Genomic DNA, 20,122 nt, shown 5'->3' with positions numbered 1-20,122 from the left:
AAAGAGGGTATCTAGGCTCAACTAAGCACATCTGGATTTGGAGGTAAACTTCACCTACTGAAGTTTCCTGGAGTGTAAGGGCCACAATGGATGCAGTAAGCAGAAAGATGTTGCCTAGACAAGATGACCTCGTTGTTGTGCAGGTAGCCAGGTACTGGGAGCAGAAGCAGTCAGGCTAAACAGATTTTTTTAATTAGTCATTGAGCTAAAGCTGTATCAATTTAAGGAAAGACTGGAAGACATGATCTTAATCTTCATAAGATCCTCAAATATCCAGATGTACAAATGGTGGGGGTGTTCAGATGTTACACACACAGAAACTACCTAGCATTCGCACACTGGTGGTGCATCACATGTAAAATCAAACAGCAACCACAATAATGAGGGCAACTGTGACTCAGATTATTCAAACATGATTGTTTATGCTGCAAACAGAAGCCTCCTAAGATCAACTTGGTTCCTCCAATACCTGCTACATCTCTAGCAGTAGAATAGAGTGCTTTATCTAACCACTAAGAGGGATTTTCATTATTATCCTTTGCTGCTTTAACAACAAGTAACTAGAAATATGTTTAGAACATACTAAAATAACACATGTAGCCTTCCTGGGTGAAGGCATCTTCAAAATAAAAAAGGTCATTAGAGGTGGAACACCGAATTCAAAAAGATTACTGAGCAAAGGCAAGTATCTTGCTACAGTAATAGTCTGTAGCTTGTACATAGCACTTTTCATCTCTAGAGCTCAAAGCATTCTGCTATGCAGGTGAGTATCTAACGCAATCTTACAGGTAGGGAAATAACTTGCCCAGTGTCCTTCAGCAGTCCAGTGGCAGAGCTGGAAAAAGAACCCAGTTCTCCTGAGGCCCATTCCTCTATTTCCAAGTTAGCTGTTTATATACAGATACTGACCAATGAGATACTTAGTACTCCATATTGATTATCATTCCTATAGAATACACGAATGAGGCAGTTCCAAGCCAGGTGCTAAATGTAAAAAAAAAAAAAATATATATCTTTTTAAATGCAAAAAGACTGGCTAGGAATTACTGAATTAATGCAGAATTTGTTTACTTTATCTGCATTTTAAATTTTGAGTAAATTATACAAAACTGCCACAGAAAGATTTCTGGGAATAGAAGCAGGCAGAAAGACTACATTTCAGACATGAAAAAGGGAACCTGCATTTTCAACACCTTAGACTGGATTAATAACATGAACATATTTAGTCCAAAAGAGATCTTTTTTAATGAGAAACATTTGATCTTAAAAATGTGCTGCACATTCATTTGCAATGGCATTTATAACCCTGTTCTTTCTGATGGGTATTTGATTTACTCAAGTATAAACAACGTTTTATGGGCATAAACCTGTTTTAGAAGGTATGCTTTTAAATATGATCAAACCACCACATAATTGACTATGAACTATCTACAGTAAAATGATGAACACATTTTCTTTGACTGGAAATAGTTTCTCATACCAGATTCTCACAATTCACAAAACATTAGCAAAGTAACTACTTCAACCCAGCAAGATACTATAGAGCTTAGAATGCAAGGAAGTGAGAGCAGCAGGTCAAAGGCCAAGCTCTCACGGCAAGACTACAGTGTTTAAGGTGAAAATCTTATTTGTCACTACACACATTCTACTGTAGTTGTATTAAACTTGCATCTAAGTGCTAAAATGAGCTATACTCTCTATTTATATGTGGAACAGGAAAGAGAGAATTGACCTCAACAGTTTCAAGTTGCTTTCCATTATGCTACATCCAATTAGGAAGACAGGGTCTGTGGTGATAAGAACAGGTAAATGCCATTAAAAACTAAACTCTGAAATGTTGAAATCCATAGGAAAAAACTGACAGCTGGCCAGGATGTCAAGGTTCCACCATCACGGCACTCAGTGAAGTAGTATAGTGGCAGGTCAGCAACGAGACACCCAACTCCAAACCTAGCACCTACCTCCACATGACCATTATAGTCTGGCCACATCACATGGTGGGACTACATTCTAGCTGTAGTATCAGTAACTTAAGTACCATGGTGCAGTTCCACACTGAACAACTATTCCTTTAGAACTATTACCCACTGCTCCTCCAGGCCAGAGGAATGGAGTAGAAAGCAGACTAAGCAACTGAATAGGCAGCCACTGTCCATACTGCGTTCTACATTCTTTGCTTTACCCAACACAGAGAGAAACAGATGGCCTGAAGGCTAATTACACAAATATGCCCCTCTAAAAAGTGTGCACTTGTTCCAAAGTAACTTATGTTACAAGTGGGTAGCAAGTTTCCTTCTACCACAAGAGTGCCAAATTCCCAGAAAACAACAGCACTTTTTCATTAAAAGGCACAACAGAATCCACAGTGCTGAAAATTTGCTAGAGGAACTTAGACACAGATTTCTTATTTAGTCTCATGAGAATTAGAGAGTGGATTTATTACTGATAATGGGGTTACTGGTCAAGGATATTAAAGATGATGTTTTGATGCCTACAGTGTTTGGCCATTGCTTGAAACTACTGGTATTAAAACTTCCTTGATTCTATTAAGTCAGTGAAATGCTTATTATGCAGTGTGCAGAACAGAATAGATGGCCTTTTATTATCTGGGTTATCCATCTAAACACGTATGTTCACAGCATCTTTTCAGCACTGCTGGAGATGTAACAGATATAGAACATCTTTACTACCTGAGAACATGGAGCAACTTACCTTCATCACAATAAATCCTAACAGGTTTCAGTGCTCCTTTGAAAGAGGTTCAGGGGCCAGGACAGGGCGACCTTGGAGAGGAATGATACTTTGATTTACTTGGGTAACTTTTTGTCCCTTCTTTTGACAGCACGGGTGCAAAACACCTATTACATACAGACTAATTCTCTCATAGCCCTTATCTAAAAAGTTACACAGGTAGCGGTTACAATGTTTTAAGAGAATCAAGGAAGTTTTGCCCAGTAGGTTTTGTTCAGGCCTGTGGCAGCTATATGTTTTTAACATCCTTACAGGCTAATATTTTGATTCTGTCCAGTCTTTCTCCTCAGTGATTTACCTATATGACACTTCTGTAGTTTTCTACCCCCTGCAGCAGCCAATACTCCAAGTAATTAGCTACTACCCTCAAATCACATATGAAGAATTTGTCTTCTCAGACATTGTTGCATGTTGAACACAAGTCGTTACCGATGAATGCAAGTCATAGCATTGCACTCCTTGTCATAAGCAGTATTTGCAAGCACCGGGGAGGCTAAATGCAGCATGTTCCAGGAGCCAGCAAGTCACAGATTAGGCCGTAGATAGGACAAAATTACTTTCAAAAGCATTTCCCTTGGTCTTACAGAACTTACCTAAAATTTGGCATAATTTTCCAAACGACATAAAAAAGAGACTCTGGGCTAAAAGCTGTTTGACTGCCCTGCCAGAGGGCACAGAGAGTCTTCCTAAACTCTTCCACCAATGAACTGGGGAAAGAAAATGAAAGTGACCAATTAGCAGGGAATCTTATATAATCTTCAGGTCCTTCTCAATTCAGTGGAATAAATCTTACACGAGTTATTTTAATGAAAATGGTCCCTATTTGTAAACTGTTTTACTTTAAACCCCAAACCATATCCCAAATGTCTAAAATTTTAGACATCTAAACTCAAATCCACAAAAGCTGAAGAAAGCCAACATCATAGAATCACAGCTGCAAAGGATGAAAGGGACAGATTTTCTGTCTACGTCTTCATCGCCATGGCTATCCAAGCTCTTCTAAAGCTGTCCCTGTAAATCCTATCCAGACTATTTACAGGCTGGTATAATTTACAAGCTTCCTGAAGATTTGGTCTACTCAGCCACCCTATGAATTCTCATTTGTTATCATAGCCTGATTTCACTGGAAGGAAATGTATATTAATAACCTAGTTCTTTTACTTAATTAATTCACCCTATTATATTAAATTTTACCATAAACCCACCTCATCCTCAGATCAAGCTGAGCATCTTTCTTCACTTATTAAGTGAATTTTGCCTTCTGTTTCTCATACTTCTCCCCATCTTTCTCAGTTCAACACAATGTTTACCATTGTTTACGGTCCTTCTAGCAACTGAAAACATTCTTGTTTGCTCACTGAAAAAACGTATCTGAACAACTGATTCAGCATTAAGCGCTGGGTGACACACAGTCCAGGTAGGTTAATTAATTCCAGACTTTCACTCGATCACACTCTAGCACTATGTGATGTACACAACTCTCCCCTGTGCACTAACAGCTACAAGAACAGAATGGAAATCATTTAAGCTTCTCCATCTGTCCTGACACTAACAAGGTAGCTGGGAACACTACTGTAAGTACCTGGTGCTACTTCTTGAAATTCTGTGCTAGTAAGAAATGTGTTAACTTACACATTGTTATCCCCTTGACTCCTGGTGTGGTAAGTTCGCCTGCCTGCAGTTTTCCCATTCCGCAATTCCACAGCTGGCAACTCCTTGAAGTAGCAGCAAAACTGCTGAATGTTACTACAGGAAAGGAAAATGTAAGAGAAACATATAGGATAAAGAACTGAGACAAGACATACGCACTTTGACAAAGTCCTTGGAAGTGCTCACCTGCTACCTTCAAATTATTTAAGTGATCACACTGAATTGTTCATGTTTCTCATCAACAGAATTAGTCTAGATGCATGTAATACTGCAGCAAGATTACTCATTATATGTACAACGAGCATAACTATAAATCACCACCCTGGCTTTAAACTGCAATAGCTATTACACTTCCTTTGATAAGGAGAGAACAGAATTCCGTCTTTTGTAGCAAGACAACAATTAAATCTTACATGCTGCCGTTGGAGTAGAAAGATTCTACTGCTGTGCTACAGAACCAGGCATGGTACAATGCGTATGGAGAGGATAGAGAAGGGGCCAAAAGACTCCCTATTTCAGTGCAGCTCTATGCCAAGCTGTATGACTTTTTCTAACCATGTTTTCTGAGGACACCCTGACCCTGTCAATAGGAGCAAAAGCTCAAAATGAAAAGCAAATGTATCCACACCACTTCCCTGGGCCTAAACAAAAGGAGTCTGGGCTCAGGCATGTGAGTGTGAGCCTGGCCAGAATGCTGGTGACACTCAGCTACCAAAAGGTCCCTGGCAGATGTTATACTTCAGATGTGATTAACCAGCTTAAGTAGTAACCCTGCCACACGTTCATTCAATTAATGGTACAACACAATAGGGAAGTGCAGTGACTTTGTGGCTGGCTCCCACTGTGCCTGAAACTGAACATGCAGCCAGCCTCAAGGACTCCATGCACTCCCTGTGTCTGGGGAGCCCAATCAGATAACCAGCTGCAGGGGCACCATGCACCCAGCTTACCAGTTTAGGGCACTGGTATTATGGCGCTACTGGGATCCAATCCCTGAGCCCTTAATTGTGCCTCCAGCCGTGCGTGAATAGCCTGGTAGGAGGCAAAACTGTTAGGTTCATGATTCAGTTAAGGCACAGTGGGATCTGAATGTCTGCCAGGCCTCACTGCCACACACCTAGGTCCAACAACGGATTACCCAGAAACTTTGTTACCATTTTCACAACAATAATCTCTCCCCATCTTCCCAAACTACCTCAGGACAAAGACAGTTTCATCAACACCCTAACATATTGCTCCCATGCTTTCTTTGGGCTGCGGTGCTGCTCATGAACTAGTTGTAGGGGTCACTTTGGAGAGGAGAGAGGTCCTTCACTTATCCTGGAAGACTAAGTATTTAGCTCCCACAGCACTTCCCATTCCTGCAAGTCCATGAGGGGATTTGGATAAGAGCAGCACAACCCTTGCGCCTTCCACTGCAGCACAGGTGCCGCCAAAACCCCACTGGACCAGCACAGAATCTGATTTTGTCACAGCACAAAAGATGTCACCAGTACCTGAGAGACTGGAGAATTGCGTTCATGAAACATGTGTTCCCCAGATTCCGGAGGCCTGTGGCACAAAGGGCAGTGGTGCTCCCCTGTGAACCAAAGAAAGCAGAGGAGTCAGAAGAGACAGGTGTCTGCTCCTTACCATGTGCCAAACTCACCTGCCTGGAAGAACACATTTAAATAAAACTAATGACAAACCTGAGCTGGGGCAGAACCCACTCAAATGGTCTGAAGGATCTTAAACTTCCAGTCAGTTTTTGAGGGGCAGTTAATCTATTCACATTCAAGTCCATTTATTGAAAATGTGCTACTGTCTGCGTACATAAACTCCTTGAAAGGACAAGTCACACAGACTTCATCATTGTGGGGGTTTTTTTTAACTCATTTCTTATCTAGTGCGATTTTGAAGAGCATTTAAGGACCTGATTTCCAGTGGCTTTCAGGGGCAGGAGGTACAAGGAGCATGGGCTGGAATGGTTCCACACAGGCCAGGCACATGGCATTTCAAAACTACTGATTCGGACAATTTAGAGCAATACTGCATGGACATTAACTTGTTTTTGCCAAGTGATGTGGGATTTTGGAGTTATTTTTATTTTCAAAACCCCACCCCTCGTGCTTTATCTGCCGCCAATCAAATTTAAGTATTATGTAAGAACTGTGTGAGGAACTTCTAACCCTTAAGCTGTGTAAAATAGTATTTAAAATCTTCTGCCAACACTATTCCAAGTGTAACATAAAACCACACATCAGAGCCAGTCTGCTTTCGTGGAAGGATGAGGGGTGCATGTTCAGTTATTTAGATACTGTCCTCTAGCTTACATCCTAGTATCACAAGAAAACTTATTAGCCACCACAAACATGCAAAAGCTTTAAACTGTAGCAAAGCCTATAGACCATCAGGGTATTTTTAAATATTCTGTCAGAGAACTCAGTATTAATCAAACACAACACCATTCAGCTTTCCAGTAACTGAATGAACTATTTTTAGGATGGTCCTGTTTCTGATAAAGAAACAAACATACACCTTAAAATAACCCCACATAATGTTCTATGACTGTCCTTTACCCAACCCCCCAGCCAGGGAGGCTCAACATAACATTACTGCAAGCAATTCTGCTCTGCTTTTTCTACATTATGATCCAGTGTGCCAACAGTGAAAAAAATAATTGCCTTGGGCATTACTCAAGTATCAATAAAACTGAGAAAATAGAACAACAAACTCTAAAGTTGATAAAAACATGATTAATTTTTTTTTGATTTGCTGTTCTCAATACCTAAAAGTCATTTGTAATTTTAGAACATACACAGAAAATAAGAACTGCCATTTACTGGGTCAGACTGTAGATCCATCTTGCCCTGTATCCTGTGTCACAATGGAATGGCAGAGAATGGATACCGAAAGGGAGAGTGACTAGGGTTTTTCTACTTTTCTTCTCTTGCAGCGTCCTGCATTTGATGTATAAAAGTTCCAATTCGAAGGCTGTATCCCTAACTCCCATGCTCAACAGCTACTGATGCACCTTTCCTCCAAAAATCTATCCAATCCCTTTTCAAATCTGGCTAATGTGTCAGCTTCTACAACATCTTGTGGTAATGAGTTCCACTCTTAAGTTACATGCTATGTGAAAAAACTTCCTTTTGTAAATTTACTACCTATTAATTTCATTTTACAACCCCATAGTTCTTGTATTGTAAGAGATAGTAAATAATAAATACCTATTTACTTTCCCTTCACCATTTAGTATTTTGTAAACCTCTATCATGTCACCCCTCAGGCATCTCTTTTCTGAACAGAATAGGCCTAGCCTCTTTAGTCTCTCCTCATATGGAAGCCCCTCTACACCACTAATGATCCTTGCTGCTCTTCTCTATACCTTCTCTAGTTCTTCTCTTCTTTATTTCATATTTTAGTAGGTTTGAGTTTTCCAGATGCTGAAAAAAGGCTGTGGTATTTCAAAAACTTCCTCAGTTCTCCCGTAATTAGGACAGCATAGAAATGTATCAATTAGACCAGCTCATTTGAAAAGCAACTAAAAGTACATATGTTCCATCATAACAACTTATATGGGCTGCTTGGAACTGTACATGCAGCCTGCTTGGGTACGAGTGGCATTGCTTTTCCCCCAACTACATACCTCTAAAGAAGTCCTGCCTCTCCCAGAAAGGTAAGGCTGCAGCAGGGCAGGTTTAGCAGTCAGCACTGTGGCACCAAAAGTGAAGAGAACTGGTACTTCAGCTTCCACCTGGTAGGATCCCCTCTGGCATTACATCCTTGTGCTGTTTCAATTTATATAAATGCAGCCAATGGGGGCTGAGAAGAGGGGATGCCAGAGACTGAAGGCGATGCTCCTCAGCCAGCTTTCTTAAGGCAGATGGGCAAGACAAATTCTTCCCTCCCCAACTACCCTGGGACTGGAAGTAATTAGGATTGAGGCAGTCAGGAGATTTCTTCCCCCAGACTCTAGCCAGACACCCCCCCCATCTGAGACGGGGCCTGAATATATGAAAGGGAATATACAAACAAGTTACCTCAAAGGTAACTTTCTGCACAATTTTAGATATAAAGTAAGGGTAGCAATGCAAACAACAAAAGAAACAAAAGGGCAAGATTTTCAGGAGCACCCAATTCACTTGGGAATAGGTGTCTTGCCCCTTCTAAAAGCTTTAAGTAAGCTCCCTTTTACTTAATAAATTGCAGTTAGGACCATAAGGAATAGGGAAAGGTGATGCACTCCCTCTTCTGCATTCTGCGCTGGAGAACACTGACTACGATTCTAGTCCGTCAAAAAAGGCTTGTTATTGACCTCTCTGATGTCAGTCCCAATGAACACTGACTGCTTTCTAGTTAGCTGATCCTGCCAAGCAGCAGGGAAAATCAAGTACGAGGTCAGTGTGATCACAACACTACACACCAGCAATTCTTTAAAAAGAAGGGAGTTGTTCCTCCATTGGTGGGTAAAGGCAAAGCAATAGAAGTTGGAAGCCAAATTATAACCGTTTTTTTAAACCCAGGCCAACATTATCCTAAGTTGAGAAATCCCCTTCAAATACTAAAAGCACTGTACTTACATTTACTTTTAATAATTTGCTGTTTAGAGATGAGTTTTCCAAGAGCTTTCTTTTCCTATGTCTGTCTGCTGTAAAAGCTGAACTATAATAATGAAATAAAACAAGTTACATACTATAAAAAGAAAACATTGTTTAAAATAGAGTGAAGGAGCATTCACTGTACTATCTATCATAATAGTTACGCTTGCAACCACTGGCAGCTGCAAAGATCGTCTTCTGCTTTCAGCATAAGCTTTTTGAAAGGTACAAGGTACAAGATAAACCTAACATTCTTCTTAACACAGATAGCACTCTGGGAAAGAGAGTCTTACTAGTCACTGTTGAAAATAGAAAGTATCAGAACTCTGAACCATTTCCTAATTCGCATGCCACCTCTGATACGACATAAGCGTACTGGTGTTCTCAATCAAAAGACCACCACCACTCCAGAGCTTAAAAAGAGATTCTAAAGTAAGTATACATCACTAGAGTCACTCTCCTTAAAAGACAGAAAACCTTTAGGTCATCAACACAAGTTTATATACTGTATTTACTTGAATCCAAGATGAGGCCCCTCACTTCAGTCAGGATGGGGGGGAAAGCCCTGCCCCTTAGATTCACATACAAAGCAGGGCAGGAGGTAGGGCAGGTGGCTGCTACAGCTCTGACCCTGAGCCTGGGTTAGGGCCAGAGTCAGTTCCACAGCAGCCTACTGCATGTCATCTGCAGCTTTTGCCTCACCCTTTGGCCTCCCTGCTCCCTCTTTCCCCACCACCTACCATCAGGCAAAGCCCAGCTCTGGCTCAGACTGGATTCCCTACCAGGCATGGAGCACAAGGAAGCTCCATCCCCTGCCCAGCTAACCAGCAGTGCCACTGCTGCTACGTGGCCTGGCAAGGGCTGTACAAGGAAACAGCCCAAGCAAGTTCTGATCGTGGGGGGAGGGAGGGAGTGGCAGCTAGAAGCAGAGGCTATAGAGATTTGGGACAAACCCAAGGAAAGGTGTAAGGGACACTGAGTCTGCCACTATATAGAAGACTTTCCACATCACAAGCATTACTTAGTGGCAGTGATGTCTGAATTCTAAGGGATTAAAAGTATTTGGAAACACTGGCTTGTACACAAACTTCTGCTAGGTATTTTGCATGATTTCCAAGCAAGCTACTAAAATCTGCTATCTAGAACTGTCCCAAGTGTCTGCATTATAAAGTTACTAGTATTTATAACTGAGTGGAAGAAAACATGTCATGGAAAAAGCATAGCTCTACCCTAACTATACATACAATTGCAAATTCCAGACTTCTTTCTGTTTGGAAACCAAACCATTAAATGAACATTTTGGATATTTCCATCTCCCATTCAGCTTTCTTCTCAGCTAACCAACCTATTCTTAATTTTGGGAAACTTATACCTGCTTTTTGGGAATCCTGTTTCCACCTTCCATGGAAGAGAAAAGACTAGATGGCAAGGTTGCAAGAAAATTCCAGAGAACAAGTCTGAATTCCTCCATCAACCTACAGACAAAACTCCCTATTAATCTTGCTTCCTCCAAATGTCAATGATGAAAGCAGCAATCCCTTAATTCCTGTATCTCGTTTCAGTGATGGTGTTTTAAAACATATTATGGTATCTCACATATTCAAGGACAAAACAAGGAACTAAAAGGAAATACCATTCAAGTGAAACAACATCCAAATCCAGTGGTGTAAACAAGTTACTTACTTTTCCAGGTTCTGCAGGTGTTCTCTGACTTTCTGTACCAGGCCCAGCTTGGTATCATTGACTACAAAATCATCACAGCGATAACTGCAACCGAGAAAGGGGGGAGGGGAAGGGAACTCCATCAGCAGGTGTAAACATTTCCATTTAAGCATAGCATCAAGACACTTCAAAGGCTGAAGGATCTGGGAATGTTTAGGAAAGGGCGCACACACCAAATTTAACCCTCCTCTCTAAACTGCTTTTATCCTTACAATTGGTGTAGACAGCATCTTACTCCCAGAACTAAAGTCAAGAAAAACATCTTAATCTCTCAATAGCAACAGCTTGCATCTGTTACAGCAACAACAGAAACATCTTCATCTCTTAATAGCAACAGCCTAAAAATAAAACCCGAGGTTCTAACTATCTTCCCACTAAAATATGAGCCCGAAAACACTGCATGTCACTGATCCTACACCAGAATTCCAAGGCTTCAAAAATGTGAATACATGGTTATGAACATAAGAAACATTAGTGCAGAGAAAAGTCATATCCCAGTAGATAAAATTACAGTGCAGGCAGTACAACACATAAAGGAAACCTGAAGCTGCATATAATGAAACTATACTTCAAGATCATATTCAATATCTAGACCAGAGATTTTCAACCCCTGGCCAGCAGGCCAGATTCAGCTCAGGGTGCCATGTCATGTGGCCCACGGAGTTCCCCACAGGTCCTGAAATTTGGCTGTAGGAAGTGGTGAAACCACTCCCCTGCTGCCAAATTTCTGGACCTGTTGAGAGCCCTGTGCACTGGACTGGGCACGCAATCTCTGCACACAGGGCCAGGCAGGGGTGGCACCAGGCCCCAGGGCCAATCCTGGCACAGAGGGGACAGCCCCAGGTCCCATGGCCCAATCCCAGTCTAAAAGGCTGGGATGGGGCAGCACCAGACTCCAAGGGTCAATCCCAGGTTGGGCAAGGGGTGGCAGCAGGCCCCTGGGGCCTGATCCTCATGTATGGGGATAGGAGGAGATGGTGCCAGGCCCCAATCTTGGCACGCTGGCCTCTATCTGGCCCACAGATCAGCCCTACACCACTCATCTAGCCTGCAAAGCCAAAAGCTTGAACACTACTGATCTAGACTGTTTTTATTACAGTAGTACTCAGAGGCTAAAAGTTAGATCAGGACCTCATTCCGACAAGCAGTGTACACAGATAAGTGGAAGCCCCTGTCCCATAAATAGGGACAAGGGGTGGGGAACTAAGGTACAGAAAAAGATTACACCAGTTGCCCAAAGGTATACAAAAAATGTGGCAAAGCTAGAAATTTAGTGGAGAATTCTGATGTCCTGATACAGAGCCTTAACCACAAGATCTTCCTTCCTCCCAGGAAACAAGTTTTTGTAAGAAATTCTCAAGGCAAATTATCAGCCCCTGAAGGCTTTGAATGTTTACAGTACTTCAGTGATTAGCACCTCAAACATGCTAACAGAATGCTGTAAGTATTTGAAAGCCTTCAGCTGAGGCTACAAAAGGAAGGTGCTGCCATTACAAGAAATGGATAACTTAGCTGTGCAAAGGAAGTGCCTGATTCCCCATTGCTTCAAACACAGTGTGCACAAACTAATGCCAAATCAAAATGACAGCATTTTACATCCACTGTAAAAGCAAGGGTGCCTGTCGCAAGGCAACGGAGAATCTATACCCAGTTATCTAAGAGGCAGCGATGAAATACTTACAGAATTCAGACAATATATGACAACTTCAAATGCATGTTTCACAGCAGTCTACATATATCTGTCTGCAATGGTACTTTTAATGAGAGTACTTATGTTGCTTTTATGATAGAGCAAATAGTCCAATGTGGAAACACAGACTTCGAGAGGTTAGATTTTACTCCTGCAGTACAGCTGGCTATACTCTGTTTAAAACTGAAATTTCACATTCAATGAAGACTTCATCTTCTAAAGGAAGGCAGGGTATTTGCAGAATGCTTACAAAACCAACACCCCCTCCAAAAAAACAAAAAAAACCCCTAAGCCTGAAAAACCAACCTCCATTCTGTGTTCTTCCTAGAATATCAAATGTGTGAGAGCACTGGGGCTGCAGAAAGGAAGACAACAACAAAGTAAAACCTCGGGAGAAGTTTGCTTCAAGTACAACCTTAATTGCTTTTTTGTTCAAGCTTTCCAATGTCCTTCCTCATATACCCACAGAAGGAAAGAAAGCAGCAAAGCTTCCACTCCATTGGTCTAGACCCAAGGAGCCACATCCCCTCCCCTTCTACTTAAGGAGGGCTGAAAGAGGAAACATGCAGGCAGGGAGTGCACACACTAACACTACCACAATGAAAGCGATGCAGAGGCCTGTAACCAGAGATAAAGCCATGCTTCAGCCCTGCAAAACACTGAGCCTGGTAGGGCATGACCAGACTCTATTCAACTCTCACCTTCTCCCAGAGTCAGCCGGGAGTAGTGCTACTTGCAGTCACCCAAAAGAAGTTGCAATCTGATGTTCCAGGCTAGTCCAAGGACTAGCTAATGCTGCTTGGGAGTGCAGTGACCTGTGTACAGTACTGTAATGAGGGAGACAACCAAGGCACCGTCGGATGGAGGGGAATTAGAAGCAGCTGCAGTGCTGGACCAGCCACCACTGTGCTGCCAGGAGCACCTTTTCACCTACAAGATCAGCCTGCCCCGGATTCCTGCAAATGCTGTATTGGAGGAATGAAATCCACCCAACTCCCTAGAGACATCTAAGGGCTTTAATTATGAGGGGAAAATGTGGCACGCACCATTCTGTTGCCAGAATTGCACCAGCTTCCCTAAGCTCTGCCAGCAGAAGCCATACTCCTCTAGCAGAGCTGCACCCCCACGGGGGATTTTGCCAGCATAGCTACTTTGACAAAAGGCAGGATCTTCCCAGACCCATAACCAGGAATCCAGGTTTTCCATTTGCCATGGGAAAACATGGATTTTCTCCTTTAAAGGAGAGGTGAGGCAGGAGGAGTTGAGGGTAACACAGCACCCCCCCACTCCAGTCCTTTACTCCTTGCTCTGCTGGTGGCATGGCTGGCATGGGGGTCCTGGCAGCACAAGCAACAAGTCCCGCTGCCCCATTCTGCTCCACTCTCCCATGCCAGGTCTGGGTCTCGCCCATGCCGGTCCAGCCAGGCTGCAGCACCATGGCTACTGTGGGCACACAAATCTGGGGGGACATGTGCCGCCCCCCCCCATGCCCTCCTGATGCATCACTTATGGTTGGGCACTCCTGCCCTGCCCCACACGCTGGGGAGCTGCAGCCTGGGGGCAGTGGGTCAGGAACGAGGGGCACCAGCAGGTCTGGGGAAGGCAGGAGGCTGTGAGTCGGGAGTGAAGGGCACCAGCAGGATTGGAGATGGCTGTAGCTTGGGAGTGAGCGGCACCAGCATATCAGGGCTGCTCAGCACCACAAAGCAGTGGAAGGGACAGCTGCAGTTGGACTGGTGTCCTGGTGAGCAAAGGGGGCAGGGGAGCTCCGATTTCCTATAATGAAAAAACAAAATCAAACACCATAATAGACAGGTATTTAGAATTTATTTTATTATAGTGATTGAGGCACTGGTAGGCTTCCAAATTGCTTTAAAATTGTAAATATATCAATAAAATATTGTGTTCAACTGATACCTATATATATAGTGGTGTTTCACTTTAATCGCAGATAAATGCAGATTTAGAGGTTTTTAATTAAAGAATTTTAGCTTTTTCAACAGAAAACACCAGGATCCCTGCCCATAACCAACACAGCTACACCAGCAGAACTTTGCAATAAAGACTAAGCCTAAGGCTTCTGAATAGATCCAATTACCACTTTGGAAAGGCCACTGCCAACATAGGAAAATGTGCTTTCTCTTGCCTTCTCAATCTCACCGCCAATGCACCAGGATGACTAACCAGGAATGGTTTACCCGTCAGCTGGTCATGATACTGGTTTATGAAAAAAATTAATTCAGCCTTACTAAAGCAGTACAGCCCTGATTGCTTTTCTCCCAAGAGGCCCACCCCTCCAAATGAGGCAAGCTAACCAGACTAACTGGAAGGGGTGGAACTGATGAATGCAGGACCACCCTGTGTGATTCCTAGCATCAACATGCCCATGCCCTTATCTGATCCAGCACATTAGCAGAACCACAGTGCACATATGGCTGCAAACAGGTAGCAAAAGCAACCATAAATGCAACTGCAACAAAACACTTTATCTGAGATGAAGGAACTGTAAAGCTGGATTTTAGAATGTTAATTATTTTAGTTTTAAATAAATCAAAGGTGTTTTCAGTTTAAGGACTTTTATGAGGAATGATACATTGACAGCAGCCTTTTAATTTGTGATCATCAGGATTAACAAAAATTAAACCATGCATTGGTTTGCATATTATGGATCAACTCTATACTTTTGACAAAAGTTATAAGGCAGGGGTAGGCAATGTTTTTTGGCCAGAGTGCCAAAAAAACCCAAAATGCCTATCTCGGAAGGTGCCGGAGTGCCAGCATGCCAGAAAAACAAAACAAGGGCAGGGGGTACATGGCAGAATGCCCTGCTTGTGCCCCTTGCCCCCCAGCCCAGGCTCCATGGCTATCAGCAGCTACCCAAAACCTGGACCAGCTGCAGCCAGGAGGCTGCAAACAGCTGCTGCCTCCCCACCCTGGCCCCAGGCTCCGGGAAGACAGCAGGTGCAGGCACTGCGCCCATTGGGGCCAGGGCTGTGGGCAGCATGGGGCTGGGGCCAGGGCCCACTGGCAGCGTGGGGCTGGGGCACATGGGCAACAGGGTGCTGGGGCCTGGCCATGGGCAGTGCAGGGCTGGGGCCAGGGCCTACCGGCAGATGGCACCACCGCTGCAGCTGGGGCCTGGGCCTGGGCCTGGCCCAGCCCCAGCTGGCTGCTGGGGCAGCACCAGGATGGGGCTGGGCCCCGGCCCCATCCTGATGCGGCCGACAGCCCCGGCCCAGCAGCGGCACTGGGCTGGGGCCGGCAGTGGCGGTGAAGGCTAGAGCCGGGACCATGGACCTGCCTGGGCCCTAGCCCCAGCCATGTGTTGCCAGTGAGCCTGGCCCCGCCCAGCACCACTGCTGCCGCTGGCTCCAGCCCAGTGCCGCTGCTGGGCCAGAGCCGTCAGCAGCGCGGGGATGGGGCCAGGGCCCATGCAGGGCTAGGGCTGTGGACCTGCTCAGGCCTCAGCCCCATCCTGGCGCTGCCGACCCCATCGCCGCCACCCAGCCAAGCAGCAGCACTAGGCTGGGGTGGGTGGCAGCGACGGTGTCAGCCGGGCCTGCCGGCAGCATATGGCCAGGCTCGTGGCTGGGGAGGCCCCGCGCGGGCCCCAGCCCGGCAGCAGCACTGTGCTGGGGCTGGCAGCTATGGTGGTACCAGCTGGGGCAGGGCCCGCCGGCAGCATGTGCCCAGGCCCGAGGCTGGGGAGGGCCCAGCCCAGCAGCGGCAGCACTGGGCTGGGGCCAGCCATGGCGGTGGTGCCAGCTGGGGCCAGGCACAGGCAGGATTGGGGCCTGCCAACAGCGCGGGGTTGGGGCCGGGGCCGTCAGAGCGCTGACAGCCCCCGGCCCAGGCACGGCACTGGGCCAGGACCAGTGGTGATGCTGGGCTGGACTGGGGCCCAAGGGGCTCTTACCTGGGTGGGGTCAGCGGTAGCGCAAGGCTATTCCCGGGCAGCCATGTGCTGGTTCATCTGGGTTCAGTTCTTCCCACCCCTTGGGATGGGAAGCAGGCTGTGCACCAATCAAAAGCATGCTGCGTGCCACCTTCGGCATGCGTGCCATAGGTTGCCGACCCCTGTTGTAAGAGATCATTTCTGCCTGGGGGTGGGGGGGTTGTCACGGATATAATGAACACTTCTTTGTATGATTGATTATAGTATTTTCTTCTTTATATGAAGTTTTATTTTTAGCAACTCAACTCCAACTCCCAGACCCAGGCTCTCTGGGTTCCCTTAGCTGCTAAAAATGGCCCCAAGCCAATGCATATATGTAATGCTCTGGGAAATAGTTAGGTTTATTTCCTGCAATACCACTAGATTACAGAAGCTGAAGGTACCAAGTCAGAGCCTTCCTTGGTCTGGTTGCATATTACAGGCAGTTAGTTCGCCTTTGGATTTGGAGCGACGGCAGCTCCCCTACATGAGCTGACCAAGAAGGGCAGCCCTGATCCGGTGGTCTGGAAGCAGGGGTGTCAGGAAGCATTTGACACCCTAAAGGCTGCCCTGATCAAACAACTGATTCTGAAGGCACTGGTCCATGATAAACCCTTCTACGTAGCCACGGATGCCTCCGATTTAGGATTAGGAGCTGTACTCTTCCAAGAGCACCAAGAGACACAACATCCCGTGGTTTACTTAAGCTGTAAATTAATCCCTTGGGAGCAGAACCTGTCCTCTGTTGAGGAGCGTTTGGCAGTTGTCTGGGCACAGAACAAGCTGAAGCCCTATCTGTGAGGGCAGCAGTTCACTGTCCTATCGGACCATGCCCCACTTCAATGGTTGCAAACCATGCAGAATACCAATGCCAAACTTCACTGATGGGCTTGGCAGCTTCAAGAGTTCAACTTCACCGTCAAACACATCAAGGGAAGCCAAAATGTGATAGCAGATGCCCTGCCATGAAAGGACTCTGGGTAGTGGGTCAGACGGACTCAAGCCTACCTGAGAGGGCTCTGGCACAGGAGCTCCCCAATGTGCTTTAATGTTCTCTGTGTATTGTTGTTATGACCAGACTTATGTGTTGTGTAAGTGTGGCCAAATGTCATCTCTGGTCATCAACCTGATAGCAGAGTTTGGGGAGAGAGAATCCGACAATTCGGTTACCATGGTCACTGCAGAGGGCAGACACCCCTGGCCCCATCTTCTTCAGGTAACCCTGAGTTGTAACTTGAGCTGGATACATTCCTGGGGGAGAGGGAAATCTGCTCCCTCTGCCTATGTGACTGGCCTCAAACACCGGGGGAGGGGGCTTAAACTCCCTATTGTTCTAAGCCATGTCATTATGACTGGGACTTTGAAATAAGCTCCGTCCAGAGGTGGTGTGATCACCTACCCTAGAAATCTTCAAGAGGAGACTGGATTTGATGACCCTAGGTGTCTTTCCTGCCTAGTGCAGGGAGGCTGGACCGGATGATCTTGCGAGGTCCCTTCCAGCCCTTACAATTTATGAATCTATTTTAAAAGGTTTTTAAAAATTCTTATTTTAAAGTTTACTTCTCACCAATGATGTTAAATTCCACTCCTGAAATCATCTTGAACTTCTCTGAGACTGGGTGCATCTTCTCTACCCCATACCAAGTGGCCAAGGGGAGTGCGATCTGCCTGGCTAATTTCCTGCTTGGTCAGGCCAAGATGGCGACCGTGGAAAAACTGCAGACACTGGCTCAAAGGCAGTGCCATAGCGGGCCGGGGGGGGGGGCAAGCAGGGTGACTGGCCTGGGCACTGAAGCGAAAGGTCGCCAACAGGCGCTGCCCAACCAGGGTAGGATGTGGGGTAGAGCCACTGTAAGACTGAAGACCTAGTTGAACTTTAGGTGACCATGTGGCCGGCAGGTACAGGAGAGTAGAGGGCCATGTGGCAAAGAGAACCTGCCATGTGAAGAAATCTAGTGTGACGTGTGGAAAACTCCTGGGTGCCATGTGGAAGTTACCTGTATGAGTGCCACGCGCAAATGAGAGTCCGGTGTGCAGAGGGAGTATAAAAGGAATTTTTCCCTCAGAGTGAGGGTTCAATTGGCTCCATCGGTGTGCCTGAAAGGTGGTCGTATGTGTGCCTGCAAGGTGGTAGATAGAGTGGATTTCTGTTTGAGAGACTGCTTGGGAGGCTGATTCGAGTGGATTCATGCCTGAGAGGTGGAACCCGTGAGGCAAAGAAACGAAAGGATACCTACCTGAAGCCAAAGTCTCCCACCACTGATACAGAATAAATCAAAATTACTAGCATACTACAGAGAGGGAAACTGTGAGGGTCATCCTGGTTTCTCTTTCCTTACCTTCCCCCCCAGTAGCACAACCACGCAGCTCCTATAGGTAAATAACAGCCCTTCTTCCTTGTGTTTTGTCTGCAAGTACCTGTGTGTTACACAGTGTTGTAAACAGCAGGTAACTCAAGTGCATGTGTGTGCATGCGTGCATAGGAACAGTATAGTGTTCTTTTAGGATAAGGTATTGATATTTTACAGTAAGTGGTTGTTAGATGTTAAATAAACCGTTTAATTCATTTATTCTTAAATTGTGTGCATAGTCCCTTATTTAGGAAGGGTCCGGGTATCTGGCTGACAGATGCCAGAGCTCAGGTCCGCTCTCTAGCTCTTCCCTGCCCATCGTTCATGGGGTGGCTAACACTGAATTAAACTGATTTTGGCCCCTAACACCAAGAGCAGCTCCTGGCGCTGCGCGCACTCCTGGGCAAGCCTGAGAGGGCATGTGCCCCCTGGATCTGTGTGCAGGGCAAGGGTGGCCTGCCACTGCAGGCTTTGTTCCAGGCACCAAACTTCATGGCTACGGCACTGCTCACAGGGGCTGGTTCCGATAATACTCTCTCACTCTGTCGCTTCCTGGTCTAGGCATGTGTCACATTTTAATCTGGACACTGCACCTTGAAACAAAACATGGATCAGTGTGTGTCAACTGGGCCTACCCATGTAGCCCTGTGAGGAACATGAGGGAGGGCATTTTAATCTCTGGTGACATGGTGGGTTGATTTTACTGCTGAAGGGTTTCATGCTCAGCCCTTGAGAAGGTTACATACCTTTGCACTTTCACCATTTGTTTTTATTATTTGTACTAGCCAATTGCCCATCAAGAACGATGGGTGGGAGGGGGCTGGGATGGAGTGCTGCTACCTAAAGCCCCATGCTGCCGCTGCTCTGCCTCTTGCAGGGAGTGGGGTGGGGGAGCAGAGGCCAGCCCCCACCCCCTGTCCAGCCCTTGGCACCACTTGCAGGGAGGCCTCGGCTCCCCCACCTTCTGTCCAGTCCTTGACGCAGCTTCGGAATAATAGTGGTGTGCTCCCCCATGCTTGGAGCACTCCGATTGGCTGTTTCTGTCAGCCAATCAGAGCACAAATAAAGCATTACAGACAGACAGACAAACTTAAGACTTTTATTTTTTTTAAACCTGTATTATTCTAATGTTATAAGTCATTTTTACCACCACCATAATCCAATGTTTAGGTTGTTGTCAATAAAATGGGTAAACCCAAAATTAAAAAAAGTTTTGTTTTAAATCAAATCTTTAATTCTATAAACCATTATTTTCGCAAAATCTATAGTCTAGGCCTGACATCAGAACTACACTCTCTCTATATAAAAGAGAGCATGACAAGGCTGACAAGTCAGAAATATGACTTACGAGTTGTGGCAGGGACCACATGGACATGGGAAGCATTTTAAACCAAGTCCTAAACAGGGCTCTTTTTTCAGCTGTGTTAGCCAACTGCCTATGTAT

The 20,122-nt window shown here is 45.3% G+C and overlaps 1 protein-coding gene across 5 annotated transcripts in view; it reads right to left on the bottom strand.

Annotated features, from left to right (window-relative positions):
• The window catches only part of USP3 (ubiquitin specific peptidase 3), a 57,827-nt gene that overhangs the window by 11,026 nt on the left and 26,679 nt on the right, over nt 1–20,122 (bottom strand). For 4 of the 5 annotated variants that reach the window (XM_006027207.3, XM_025208416.1, XM_025208418.1 and 1 more), the window contains exons 4-8: nt 10,665–10,748; nt 8,964–9,045; nt 5,898–5,980; nt 4,384–4,497; nt 3,345–3,458 (exon numbers count right to left, since the gene is read on the bottom strand). In XM_006027207.3, coding sequence (XP_006027269.1) covers nt 3,345–3,458; nt 4,384–4,497; nt 5,898–5,980; nt 8,964–9,045; nt 10,665–10,748 — 477 coding nt within the window. The remainder of the gene's footprint in view (nt 1–3,344; nt 3,459–4,383; nt 4,498–5,897; nt 5,981–8,963; nt 9,046–10,664; nt 10,749–20,122) is intronic. The other variant, XM_025208417.1, reaches the window with a different exon arrangement.

The sequence above is a fragment of the Alligator sinensis genome, unplaced genomic scaffold, assembly GCF_000455745.1.
Source record: "Alligator sinensis unplaced genomic scaffold, ASM45574v1 scaffold954_1, whole genome shotgun sequence".
In the NCBI taxonomy this organism is placed as follows: domain Eukaryota; kingdom Metazoa; phylum Chordata; order Crocodylia; family Alligatoridae; genus Alligator; species Alligator sinensis.
Note: the sequence above shows the minus strand (reverse complement) of the source record. Positions and strands in the feature narration are given on the sequence as shown.